Genomic DNA, 15196 nt, shown 5'->3' on the forward strand with positions numbered 1-15196 from the left:
GATGTGTAAACAATGACTCATCGGTGTTAAATTTCACAGAAGGGCGAGACAAAGGAAGTTAAACTTTGAAGCTTTTTCTTCAAAATTAACGCATTTCTTTCGTTTTTTTCAGTTTTAAGTATTTTTTATGTTTAATTACATTTATATCAAAAATTGCTAGGAACTAAAGCGATTAAGGTAGATCTAGCTGTCCTTTACATCCATAAACATTATATGTCAGCGGAACAAATGGAGTGAGCTTTGAGCGTTCCACGATTTTTGGAAACTGTCCGTACGCAGGCTTCCTAAACAAGCCTATATGTATGTTTGTCCAAGAAATTTTTGGATGAAATACAAACTGCAAAACTTCAAAATCGCATAAAAATAATCTGCATAAAAAGAGACCTTACAGTACTAACAAAATTATGAAAATTAGCTAGTAACATTGAAAGCCTTTACTAAAATTTTTCAATGGGACTTAAAATGAAGAAGTGTTCTTTGTGAATAAATTATTTAATAAATTTATTAATAAATAAAGTGTATAAATAATTCAATATTTATTTTTTAAATTTAGTTTATTTATAATTATATTTTAACAATGTTAAATATATACATACAAAATAAAAATGTTATTTGAATTTTGATGTAGGAAGTTAATGAAGTTGTTCAAAAAATGTCTGGTGTGGATAAACCTGTACCATTGTTAGGAGAAGAAAAATTATCCACACCTTATAGTAGACGAGTATTATTTTCTTTACTGTTGCGTTTAAAGGTGAGATCATAATAATTTAATTTTGTAGCTTGTAGATAACATATTTTCATAAATATATTATAGAATCAGAACAATAAAAAGTGTTTAAAACTTTATTCTTAAACTTATATATATTTTATTTGGGTATTAGTAAATAATTTTAATTTTTTATTTTATAGATAAAAGAACATATTAATCTAGAAATTAGTTTATATTTTACAATGAAAATATTTATGTATACATTCAGGGATGTAATCAGAAATTACTGAGTGTGGGTCACCTGCATCACTGATGACTTTTATAGGCTAAGCATAGGTAGGTAGGCTGCCATAAAAATGTAATAGCCCAAGATCACTAGCAATATATTATTGTGCAAGGAGCTGCTATATTGATGTGGCAGTTCCTTGCATATCATATGAAAATCAGTGATATACATAATAGGGTTTCTCAAACGGGATCCCGGGATCCCGGTTGTTTTTTTAACCCGGGAAATATCCCGGGAAATTTTTCTTATCCCGGGGCAAATTTCTTAAAAATTCATTTTTTTCTTATTTTGCGTTAAGGTTGAGGAATTTTGCAAATAGAAAGCATAATTAACTCATTCACTGTCAGAATACATTTGTATTTATTAATTTTAAACCTACCTATTAGTTTTTTTTAAATTTTTGCTCGTTATAGAATGTCACAAATGGTCAATAATCAATATATAGCTTATTTGTGGCAGGACTATAAAAATTCTTTACTTGTCGGAACCTGTAATATCTGGAATAATTGTGCTTACGCTGTCTTGAGTTTTAACCATGCCCAGTAGCTTCAATAAATGCCTGATGCCAGATTGTGCAAATTGGGCAAGGATACAAACGAGTACAAAGTCTGCAAGTATAAAATTTTTCTTCATAAACCTGATTATTAAAGCCTAATGAATTGCCGAATTATCGAGCTCTAAGCTTGATGCCGCTATTAAAGCAGCCAATATAGACAAATCAAGAATACTAGAGAGCGAAAGAAGTACTACAATCTCAAAACGAACTCGAAATCTTCCAGGCTACAGGTGAAAAAACACATCATATCTGTCTTCTCTTAAACGCATTAAACACTATTCCAATCACATCAATTGAATCGGAAAGGGCATTCTGGTGGCAAGACTTTTCATTACTAAAATAAGAATTGGAGTGAGTTATCGGAGTATTGACCAACTTTGCTTTTTAAAATCTTATAAAAGTTTGCAATATTTAGTATTATATTTTATTTAAAAAACGAAAATTACCTTCTAAATTAGAAGTTCATTTTTTTTAATTTTTAACTCAATTCAAAACATTTTTTTTGTTGTTGTTGTATGCAGTTTCCAGCAAACTTTAATTAATTTTTTTCTATTTGTGAAAATTTCTACGTTATTTAAAGGTAATTTTTATTATAGGCCTATAGACCTTACACAGCATTATTAATATGATTTTGGAGGTTACAGAACTTTAAAATTACTTTAAAAAATGGAAAATAATTATATCATTTGATTTCAAGATATTTTGTATACCTTAAAAATAATTAATTCTATCCCGGGATCCCGGGAAACAGTTCACTTTTATCCCGGGATCCTGGGACAAGCAAAAGACCGGGAAATGAGAAACCTTAATACATAACCAATATTCAATAAAAATAAAAAAAAGAAAAGTCTGACTGAACAAGGACAAGTATTAAATTTTGTTCTTTACCTTGTGTCTGTTCATATAATCTAGTATTTGAGTCTGATTCACCTGTTTTTTTGTTTCATGCAGTGGTCAACTGCTTGTGACATTTTTTTCATGCTGTTTACTTTTAAACTCATAAGAGATGGCAGTGGAGATCAACAGACAGTGAGGGGCAGAAGAGCATTAGTACACAACTTGCCACCCCATGTGACTACATTCCTGATAAACTGTATTTACAAATTGTTGTTATTGATCATATTTTAAACAGGCACAAAATATTACAACTATAATAAAATTGTATGATAGTTGAGTTTGAAAATTACATAAGAATACAGATATGCTAGATTTAGATATTCTTTTTTTTTCATTTGGATGACATTTTTCTTATTTTGGGAGTTTTCAATTTTATTATTACAGTTATTAAAATATAAAAGTGGAAAAACTTCAAAGCATTCACTTTTATTTGTTTGATTTGTCATAGTGATGTAGGTTTCCTTCTTTTTATTTTTGCTTTTTCGGAGTTTTTACAATACATCTAATGAATTAGAACATTAATATTTCTCTTTTGTACTAATGAAAAGATGGATTTGGAAATATTTAAGGTTTAATCAACACCGTTAAATAGATTCTTGAATATGTACAATACATCATATTCAAAAGTGAATATTAATAACAAATATTTTTTTTTAGTAAAGTTGTTTAATAATCAATGAAATTCTTGATGTGAAAAATTATAGATACTTGAATAAATCTTCAAATATCACCAAAACTTGGGTTCTCATATTTCAATGAAAATATGTGAAGATTCTTAAGATGTACAAGATGACTTGTTTTATTTTGTTTACTAAGTTATTTTTTTTATTATTAATAGTGAATCAATAATGTCAGTGATAAACAAATAAAATAACAGAATAAACAATGAAAAAATAATTAAATTAGACAACAGTAATATAAAAGATGATAATATTCTGTAAAGTATTATATGAAATGCAGATAATAAAATATATTAAAATTTGAAGAAGTTAAATTTTATTGTTTGATATTTTGAGATTTAATGTATATTGATGTTACAATTGAGATTTCTCAGTTTGGATAGTGTAAACAGAATATTATTACAAGAAGAAAGCAAATCTTAATATTTAAACAAATAAATAATATTTTTGATAATATATAAAATATATGAAACATGCAATTCCATAATGCTGTAAATGCTGAAAAATAAACTTTTTCAGGAGAGGTAAAAACACTTTTTTAGTGAATTTCAATTTTACAATGGTAAAATACTCACTAGGTTACAAACTCTTTGGAGTATCAAAATGATGTTAATATAAGCTGTAAAATTTCAAGCACCAAAAGTCATATGACTTATACTTTGACACTTTAAACGCTATGGTTTCACATAAATTCAACTTCAAAATATAGCCACTTACAGTGCCACTATCTCCACAATATTTTTTTGCAGCAGAAAACATTGTTTAGAATACATTTCTCCAATAAAATGTATTTAGAGAAAAATGGCATTTACAATGTTATGGCATTGCATGCTTCATATATGTGCAGGTTTAAATATCAAAAATTAAAATTTAAGTAAAGTTAAGTATATATAATAAAGGTTTTGGTTTCAGATTATTCAAAAGTTTCATTGGGCTTTTCAAATTGCAGAACTATACATTCCCTCTGTTGTCCATCTGTCTGTTTGTTCTTCATTAATCTCAAGAACAGAGTTAGATGAAAACTGTGACCAGATATGGAAAGCTTAGGGACCAGAGATCCTGACTAACAATATATGAACTTCCAGTTCAGACTGGAAGTTCATTATTTTTAGTTAAAAGATGATTAAAAATTGTAGCCCAGCATAATGATAATATCACAATAAAGAACTGGTTGTTATGGTATAATAATTTTACAGTATATAATGCCAATGAATTATATACTGTAAAATTATTTCATAATTCTTTATGTTCTCTTAAGACTTGGAAATTTTATTTAATAAGTTTGATATCATAATTTTATAAGGATAATCCAATGTGTTTAAAAGTCAATGTGAAATGGTGCAGATCATGTAATAATATGAGTTATCTGTTAGTTTTAATTTGCAGTTATAAATATATCTAAGAGCTTTTCTAAACTTACCAAGAGCATCTTTAAACAAGTAAAATGACAAAACCATATTTGGGACAAGACTATGTTTTGGAGACGGAATCACTTTAATGCTCAAGACAGGTCTTGTTCTCATTCTCCTATCTTCTTTGATATCGCTGCTTTTGGGCACGATCATTCAAACTTTGCCGGCCACTACCACGAGATTGTCCACAATGCATCTTCGATGAAATTAATCTATCTAATTTCAAAATTTCTCTCCGTTGTGTGTCAGCCTGGGTTGAATTTTTGTCAATGCGTACCGAAAAGTTTCTGTTTTGAAAAAAATAGTCATGGTTATTGTATCGTCTGAAATTATTTTTTTTATTTTGCACAAACAATATACAGTTTAATTCGATTATAATGTCATCGAATGTAATGACAACCTTAATATAACGTCAAATTTTTATCGGTCCTACAATTTTACTATACTAGATAATGTTAAAAAAAACCCAGTTGTAATGACATAAAACCATTTTAACGTCATATTTGAAGCACTCCCAAATTTACAAAATTAGATTACAAATTTTATTTAACATAGAAGAAACTACGTGTTCAGTCCTAAGGTCAGCGTTCACTTCTTAGAATGACTGTGGGTGGTACTCTCCCCTACCTGACTTCAGTGGGATGAGGTGGCTGTTTTGCCTGTTTGTAGAAGAGGGTCACTATTTTGTATTTTATTTTGACTCGATTCTCGGTTCCCTGACTACCTATGAGTCTGGATTTTTTTTATGCACAAATGATTTGGGCACCTAATACTCTGTACCAAATATCAACTCTCGACATGTACTCCTTCATACCTCTATGCTGGTAAGAAAATCAGGCAGTATGATTTTATAAACAAGACATAGTCTTGTCAAAAAATATGAAAATTCCTATGTACACTACAGACTAACTTACCTATCATTACATTTTTTCTGAAATCATCAAACATGCACATACACATTGTCTTTAGTCTTTTATGTGTTTTCTGTATTCACACTTTTATTGATGTTGTTAAACATTTCTAATTGAACTTTTATATTTAAAGTAGATAACTTTCCAGTAATTATCTCCTCTCTATGTAGTAATGCTCAGAGAACTAATTAGACTGTTGATTTTGTCATAAAGAATAACAAGAGCTAAGCAATTGATTCTCAAAATCATATTATTGAATATTGTAGAGTTTGTATACAACTTTCTTAGTAATATCATCAACTATGATATTAACAGCAATTACTTTTTTATTTACTTTGTGTCTGACAGTTATTCCTGACAAGAGTAACACTTGATAATGCTGCCACTTTGACCATATCTCAACTACAAGTGGCTCTTTGTGCATCAAGTATATTAAAGATATTATCAATTTTAAATTCCTTTTCTATTGTTATTTTAGCAGTTACTATTATTATCATTATATATTTTATTAATATTATTAGATAAATTAAATAGAAAAGAAGCAAAACATTTAAAATAGGGAAATTTAGTAGTGATTGAGAAATCAATAATTTTGGGAATTCAGTAGTGATTTGTATTTTTGACATTTATGCAGTTAAAGAGATTGTGTGTCAAATATTCCACTTTTTCTGTTTATTCCATTTCTATATTTTATATGTAATTTTAAATGTTGCAAAGAACTGTTATGGAAATGAAATTAAAAAGGAAAAATTGGAATATTTGAGATGATTAATTTCTAAATTGAATACCAGTGTTATGTTTCCAGCAGCCACTTAGAGGTGCAAGGTATATAGTGATGCAAGTTATGCAAAGGTTCTATTTATATTCTACAATTTTTTGTGAAATATATGCTGGTGTGCTCTAGGTTATTCATACAAAATTGTAGTATTAATTTATTAGTAACATTTTCCTGTAACTTGATTCCAAGTACTCTTACTATTAATATTATATTATTGGAAATAAAATATATAAAAAGGGAAATGCTGAATAGTATATAATACATCTAATTCAACGTTTTTCATGTTATATATTCTATGAATAATTTAATATAAATCCACTTTCTTACATTTACAAAAACTTTATTTTCTTATTAGTTGTTTTGATTTTATTAGTTTTTGGGCTAATTTAAATTTTAGTAGATTATGAGACCAATTAAAGTAAATAGTTTTTTTTTACAGGATAAGTAAAAGTAGAGAATTAAACTACAAAATAGAAAATATTAGTGACAATAGAATGTAGACTGTAACATAAAAATAATAATTTTATTTTGGTGGAATTTTAGCAAATACTTAAATATATTCTGGACTTTAATGCAGAATTACAAATGATAGAAACAGGTAATAATAATCTAATTTTGTTACCTGTTTCCATTCCGTTAAAATATTTCAAATTGTGTTATTTTTAAAAATATTTCATTTAGATTAATAATGTAAGGTGCTGACTTTTAAGGGCAATAAGTTAATTGCACGTCAGGAAAAGCCTAGGGACTGATCATATGTGGGTGGTGGTGGCAGAGGAAAAGATGAAAAGTGTCTTACAAGAATCGTTTATTTTAACATTAAAAGTAACATACATAATAGTAATACAAAATGCGATCTAAATTGTCTTTGTCAGGGAGCTCCGGATGTCTGTGGTTGGTATGGGTTCGCTGCCAGAAGATGTGTGCCCCAGGGCCTTAGTGGAGGCAAGTCCATAGAGTCGGCGGTGAGGCATTAGCGTACAAAGCGGGCAACTAGTTGACGGTCCAACAAGCACTGTTTGGCGGGCAGAGAACTCCATCTTTTTCCCTTGATTTGGAGGTTTTATATGATTTCCCCTCAAATTTCCCATTTTTGATTGGTCTTGTGTCCCTTTTCCCTCACCCTGATTGGTCATTCTTCTGTCTTCAAGTGAGACCGAAGCCAATTCGAGTCAGGTAAGGCCCAGGAGGTGCTGACGGGATCTTGACACCTGCACTTGTAATTTACACCATTATAGTCTTTCTTGGACACTTGTCTTGACCTATTTGTCAGATGTTTTATGTCCATTTATCCCCCCAAATGGTTTAGGGCTCACATGACCTAACAGGTGTCCTTTTGGTCATTAGCCCTCCTGTTTTTTCCTTGATTGTTCGCACCTCAACTCTTATATACAAGCACCATGACAAAGCCTCCTTTCACCCGGTAGACATTCCCTCTGTCATTTATCACCATGTCTGTTTAGTTTTAGAACAAGTGTTTTCCTTTCTGTCGAGTCTACCGCATTGACACATGTTCTTGATCCAATTTAACCTTTGAAGTTTCTTGACTTAGGAGTTTTATGATTAATCAAAATTTCAACTTGATTTTTGGAACCTCACAATAATTTATATTTATATAAATTTTACAATATCATGTTAATAAAAAAATTATTTTATTAAAGGGAATTCAAATAACAGCAACTACACCCACAAGTAGTGCAGTAAGATTAGAAACAGGAGTTGTTGAATTACAATTGTCAAATCGAGTTCAAAACATGTCATCTGGAAGTACTCAAAATGGTAAATTTTTGTTATTTAAATTTTTTTTGTCAAATTAGGAAACATAGTAAATATTTATTTAACTTATCTTTTGATGCTCATATTTAGTGATATTAAACTTAAAATAATTATTAAATATCCTTTTTTATTACAATGTATTTTTTAATCATATTTATGAATTATATGTATTAAAAAATTTTTTGTTGAGAAGTTAAAAAATCTTCATTTGTTTGAACAAGTATATTTTAAGATTGTTAAAATATTTTCATTGTACATTTCTGTCTCTCTGTTCATCTTATTCTATGCTATTAATCTAATTCACTATATTATATAATATAAGAATATTTTTTATTTAATTATAGTTAAATTGTATATTTTGGACACATATGATCACATAATGCAGCTTTTTTTAAAATTTTAACATATTTTCTTATTGCAGTCTCATATGTAAAAGGTCATCATCATTTTATGACCATTTACGTAATAAATAAAAATCATTTTTACTAAAACTCTATATTTTGACTATGATTACTGTAGTCATCTTATCTGCATTGTTCTAGTTTATAAATTTTATCATATTTTTAAAGTTATTTTTTTGTCTGTTCTTTTAGTATATTGAAATAATTTTGTAAGATAGATGTTATTAATGTTCTATATCTTTTTTTAAACAAGTAATAAATTCTATTAAGAAATGTTACTTTCTATTTAAAGAAGCATTTAATTTGTTTGAATGCTTTCTATTAGTCTTTTCCTTAACAATGATTTTATATAAAACAATGGATTTATTATGATTATCAAAGTAGCAAGAAAATTTGGTTATTGTGTTTATTGAAATATGCAAAAATAAAAACGAAAATAATTTTAAAAATTTGAATTTATATTATTTTAGGCAATAATATAAAATTATTTGGGAAAGCACAAGTAGATTTAAATTTGGCACTTGGACAATTAATAAAGGTAAAATTAAACATATTAAATAAATTCACATTTCATGTATTTTTTTGTTTCAAGTTAAACTATAATATTTTATTTAGAATGCTTTATTTGAAGAAGCAGAACCTGAATTTCAACAATTTGCTTATTTTAAAACTAGAATTTGTATGAGAAATGCTTTGCAGGTAAATAAAAACCAATAATTGCTAGATAAGGAAGTATAATATATTGAGTATGTTTTATTATAGGCATGTTTGGATTTAAATATTTTTCTTATTGCATTAAACATCTACAGTATAGTGAAAATATAGTTTTAACATTCTTTGATATATTTGTATAGGATGAAATGATAACTGGTCAATCTGAAGATAAAGAAGCTGTACTGATTACATTAAATAGACCTCTTATTTATATCCAACCAATTGCATTAGATAAAGGTATGTATTTAAAGAAATTTATGTATAAAATTTCAATGAATTTGTTACAGTTAAAAAGTAAGATCCATGTACAGTATATGTTATGTTATAATTTTCCATTTAGTCTTAAAGTAATGTTTTTGAACTTTTCCATTTATAAGATTATTACTTAATAGGAACATAAGAATTTTAATTTATTTTTTTTGCGCAATAATAATCTCATTAATAAATTTTTCAAATTAAATACTAATACTTAATTACTTTTATACTTACTATTGTATAATGAATATAAACACATATTTATTATCAACAGTTGATAATACCTCATATTAAAATTTACTTTAGCTGTTTTAGTATGGTTGAATTATAAAAATGCTTATGAATATTGGAATGAACAACGTTCAAGCTTAAATAAAGAGGTTAGTTATTAATAAAGTTTACTAAATTATCATTAAATAGTTAAAAACTTTTATTGTTATTATTATTATTATTATTGATATATTTATTATATGAAATTTTATATTCATATCAATATAGTGTTTGTGTATTATATTCTCTAAGATCTAAATTTCAACAGCAGATTAATAAGGTCTATATTATAATCATACCATGTCATATTATGAATTTATTTATTTTCTTAAAAGTATTGTAAGCAGATATATAAATAAATTACTTATTTTTAAGTATTGAATTTTTTACTTTGCCTCTGTAGGTTTTGACAGCAACACAGCAAGTATTTGAAAAAGTACCACAAATATCTCAACTTGGCAGTCAGGCTCTTGGTACTCTCTTTTTACAACTTACTGTTGATGACATGGGCATATGTCTTCCTTTAAATCCACATAGTGGAGTAAGTTAATCAAATATGTATATTAATATAAGTATTTGATAAATATATTTTTTTGAATATTATAATATAATTAAGATGTAAAATTAATATAACAGAACCTGGATTTAGTGGATACTCTTGCCACTGAAGACTTTGCTCACTTAGAAGAGGTGTCTTCTTAAATCATGTATTCATTAAAAATTGCTCTATATTTTACAACATTTAATGGTATTTTAAATAATTGATTCATGAAAAAATGTGTAATAAGAACAGTAATCAGAAATATTCAAAGAATCTCTGAAATTATAGGATTATTTATTTGTGATAATTAATATAAAATTTTACACTACAAAATAGCATTTCTAATGTTATTTTGTATTGCATTTACTGTAGTGGTCACTTTGTACTAAATTTAATAATTAAAAATTAATTATTAATTAATTAATTTAGAGATATTTAGGAAAAAACACTAAGCATGCAGACTCAAACCATAACTTTACCAAGCTGGATAGGTGGTATTACTGATTATGCTTTCAAGACTTTTTAAATAGCATATTTACCAATTTGGTAAAATGACTCATTTTATTTTTTGTTTCTATTATCTTTTCCTTTAAAATTTTTTGAGTTTTTTAATTTCATTATGCAAAGAACTGTGAAAACTTTGTTTGACAAGTTTAAGGACAGAAGTAAATTCTAAGAAATAATGGTATCAAAGATAGTCATAATATTTTTATACTGATATTCATGGGAAACATGAAATCTATTGTACTGTTTTCTTGACAGAGGTTTTGGAGAATAGGAAGGATAATTAATTATTGTTCATTGTAAGCAGGAAGCATTATCACTTAATTGAGGTAAAAATATATTAATAGCCCTATTACTATGGTAGGACTTGACATTTTTTTCCCCTAAATATAAGTGTCCACTAAACCCAAATTTTACTGTTTAACAAAATTTTGGTAAAATATTATTTAAAAATTTAGAAATAAATGTTCAAATTATATTTAAATTTACAATTGAAAATATTAACAATTAATATTTAATAATTAACATAAAAGTTAAATCAAAATCTAAAATTATATTATTAAATTATAATTTATTGTAATAATTTAATTAAAAATAAAGCCTTTAAATAGCTTGATTGTTAGCTGTTTGGTTTAAATATTCAAAATTAATATTCTAAAAAAATTCTAATGATAAAAAATATGCATAAAGTTGTACTATATGTAATGAATCAAACAAGTTGTTTGGTTAATTACATATACTTGTAGTTTCAGATGATGACAATTCAAAAATATTAAAATATTTTACAGTGCTCATATTTTGTGAATACATATTGCTGAAGCAGAATAAATATTTTTGTGTACGCTATACAGTAATACCTCAACTTACGCTACCCCGACTTACGCGAACCCGGAGTTACGCGATTTTCAAATCTCGTCGATTCGGCTTTTGTTTGAGCGCCATGCAACTCTTGATTACTCATTCCCCCCACACTATTGTTCAGCTTACACGTTCGGACGTGTTGTGCGGAATCGACACAGCTACAATTTATTTTGTGTTATTTATTTCTGTGTTTGTTATATCTACGGGGACTTGAGAGACTCTATGTGGCAATTTCTTGTAACCGTAAACGAATCAAAAGACGAAATAAGATTAACGAGAACATTTATTAGCTTACATACATCCGACTTGGATTTTACACAAATTGCGAAATTATACCCCGACTTACGCGAATTTGACTTACACGGTTATCGTTCGGTCCCACCTATCGTGTAAGTTCGGGGTATTACTGTATCTTAGTTTATCATATTTTATTGAATTAAATATGAAAAGTTATGTATTAAGACAGGCTATTTTTATTTTTTTGAGATTTTTAGTTATTTTGTATGTAGATGTGAAAATTAAAAACAGATTCTATGACATTCCATTTATTATTTATAATGTATACATTTTAATTTTAACAAAAATTAGCATATTAATGTTTTTAAAATTAATATGCTATGGAATAGTTTGTTTTAAACTTCTTAGAAGATATTAAAAATTATTTAATTTTAATATAAATCTAGCAATTTTTTTCAAAAATAATAATTTTTTTCTTTTAATTTTGACAGTTTTATATTCATTTGCATGACTTACATGCAACTAAATATAAAGCTTGATAATTAAGCAGATATGGTATTCTATTTTAAGCTTTTTTTTATTTATAATTTTGTATTGTAATTAATGTAAAAATAAAAATTTTTATTAATCTGCTTTTTATATAGTAATTTCTTATATATATATATTATTTTTATAACTTATGGTTTTAGTCAGTAGAGATTTTTATTGTTTTACCATGCATATAAATATTGATTAATTTATAAAATAACTATTTAAATATTTTAAAATTTACTAGTTACAAATTACAATACAAAAATAGCCATGACATTTTAAAAATATATATATTTTTAATAATTTATAATAATGTAGACAATCATATTTATTTATTTTAATACTAAATGTTTTTTGAAGGATCTTTACTGGAAGTACACACAAAAATAAAGAAAAAACTGTTCAGAAAATAGCATTAAAATGAACATGATTTTATCTATATGTTTATGCTTGTGAATTGCAATTAGCTAAATATAAAACAGTTTTTACATGTTATCATTGGTTTTATTGTAATTTAAAATAATGTAAACATTAGTATTTATTATTTCATTAATTTTAATTTATTGAATCTTTCAGAATATTAGTAGTAACAAAATATATGACACAGAATTGAAGGCAGCTGTTGTAGTAACTTTGGAAAATACTCGAGTTTCAGCTTGTTCATGTGGTTCTTTAGTGAGCAAAGCTAGATTTACAGGTATGAGCAATGCAAAATTTTATTAAAAAAATAAAAATAATATTATCTGCAAATTTTATTATATTATATTTATTATAAGTTTTAAAATTTATTATTACCTTTTTTGAAATCAAATTTACTTTTTCTGAAATTGGAATTGAAAAGGTATAATATGCCTTTACTTACACTTTGCTGTTTGTAATAGTGATGTAAACAAACAGTACTGGCATCATCAATACTATCCAGCTAGCTGCAAAACTAAGGGTTCATTACATTGTTTAAACTTAGCTTTGACTTTTTATTATTTTATAATATTAATTTCTATGTTAAATAAGTTTACCAAACATGAATTGGTTGGAAATATTTGTAATAGCCAGTTAGAGTTAAACTAAGTTGTGCACAGTGATTATTAGGAACAAAACAATGCAAGCAAAACTACTGTACAAATGTTTAGTACAGAATTGTAAAAGTTTGCATAATTTCATTGTGTTATTTCAATAGTTATTGCTAGTGAGACAACATAATAAAATAATGCATTTGGCTTATATGAGAGGGGCATAAAACAAAACTCTTTGTTGCTGTAATAGCTTAATTTTTTTATAAAAAATAATTTTAATATTAGAAGATATTTTAATTTATTTTATGATATTTTATTCAGACATAATTATTTAAACAACTTTTTAAATACAAAACTAATAAATTTTTAGATTATATTTAGAAAGTTTAATAAATATAATATAAAACATTAGGGAAAAAAGTTAATATTTGTTATGTGTTTCAATATAGCGTTTTATATTTTGATAAAATTCTATACATTAGTGAAATAAAACTCAGTAAACTGTACAGCCAACTTCGAATACTATGTTTACTTTGAATTTTCTTCTAAAAAGTTTTTAAATGTCCACAAAGATGATACTGAAAAGGCTCAAGTCAAGACTATAAGATGGCTGACATAAACTAGTTTAGTCCAGTTTTTAATGAGTAATACCTGATTTTGATGCAATGAGTTTTACATAAGAATATGCCTTTTTCCAAATTTCAGGTCACTTTTTTAAAATGGAATTTATGAAAATATCAGGATACTGTTCAATAATAATTGTTTGCTCATTTTCAAAAAATTCAATATGTAATGTTCCTTCCACATCTCAAAAATAGTTTCAAGAAGCTTTCAAGAGAAAGCTTCTTGAAACTATTCTGCTGACTTTCTGTGTGTTCTTTATTTGGTCACAGTAATCTTTTAAAATGCCATATGATAGATGGTCTTTTCAATTTTGAAATGTACAGATTAAATTAAATTTCAATGGATCTTAAAAATTTGTCTTTTTTTTACGGAACCATCATAAATGCTTTTGATGTCTCAACATGATCAGCTCTCTGATAAGATATTAAACTTTTAGGAACTTGTTTCGCAACATTTTTCAATTTCAAATAATTGCTTCTGCACTTGACTTACTAAGTCACTTTGGAATGCAATTTCACAAACTTTAGTTTCTTTTTACCAATTCTATTTTTAACAAGGTAAATATTTGTGGACATTACAGACATTGGTAAGATATGAGATTGCCAAGGTTATTGTCTGTCATATTTTGACTTGCTCAGCTTGTTCAGAAATACAGATTAAGAATCCTTTATCTGAAATTTCAAAAACTGAAAATCCCCAAAATATGAAAGTTTTTTGAGTGCTGACATGATATGCCAAAATTGAAAAACTTTCCACAAAGTACTGGGAATATTCCAGTATTTTCCCTAGTAGGGATTCTCCAACAGGATCCCAGGATCCTGGCTGTTTTTTAACCCAAGAAATCTTGCAAATTTTTTAAAAATTCACTTTTTTCTTATTTTGTGTTAAAGTTGAGGAAATGTTGCAAATAGAAAATATAATTAACTCAAACCATCAGAATACATTTGTATTTATTAATTTTAAGCCTGCTTATTAGTTTTTTAAATTTTTGCTTATTAAAGCATGTCACAGATTGTCAATAATCAATATGTAGCCTATTTGTGACAGGACTCTGAAAATTCTTTGTCAGAACCAGTAATATCTGGAGTAATTGTGCTTATGCTGTCTTAATTTTTAATTATGCCCAGTAGCTTCAATAACTGTATTATGCCAGGTTGTGCAAATTGGGCAAGGAATCAAATGAGTACAAAGTATGCAAGTATAAAGTTTTTTCTTCATAAACTTGATTATTAAAGCCAAA

General features: G+C 26.7%; 1 protein-coding gene across 1 annotated transcript in view; it reads left to right on the plus strand.

Moving 5' to 3' along the window:
- The window catches only part of LOC111620697 (uncharacterized protein KIAA1109-like), a 185047-nt gene that overhangs the window by 109660 nt on the left and 60191 nt on the right, over nt 1–15196 (plus strand). The window contains exons 33-40 of the mRNA XM_023362685.1: nt 629–751; nt 7891–8008; nt 8877–8944; nt 9022–9105; nt 9261–9357; nt 9682–9755; nt 10049–10186; nt 12896–13016. Coding sequence (XP_023218453.1) covers nt 629–751; nt 7891–8008; nt 8877–8944; nt 9022–9105; nt 9261–9357; nt 9682–9755; nt 10049–10186; nt 12896–13016 — 823 coding nt within the window. The remainder of the gene's footprint in view (nt 1–628; nt 752–7890; nt 8009–8876; nt 8945–9021; nt 9106–9260; nt 9358–9681; nt 9756–10048; nt 10187–12895; nt 13017–15196) is intronic.

Source organism: Centruroides sculpturatus, unplaced genomic scaffold (assembly GCF_000671375.1).
Source record: "Centruroides sculpturatus isolate CEXI.00-Female unplaced genomic scaffold, Cexi_2.0 scaffold243, whole genome shotgun sequence".
Lineage (NCBI taxonomy): Eukaryota > Metazoa > Arthropoda > Arachnida > Scorpiones > Buthidae > Centruroides > Centruroides sculpturatus.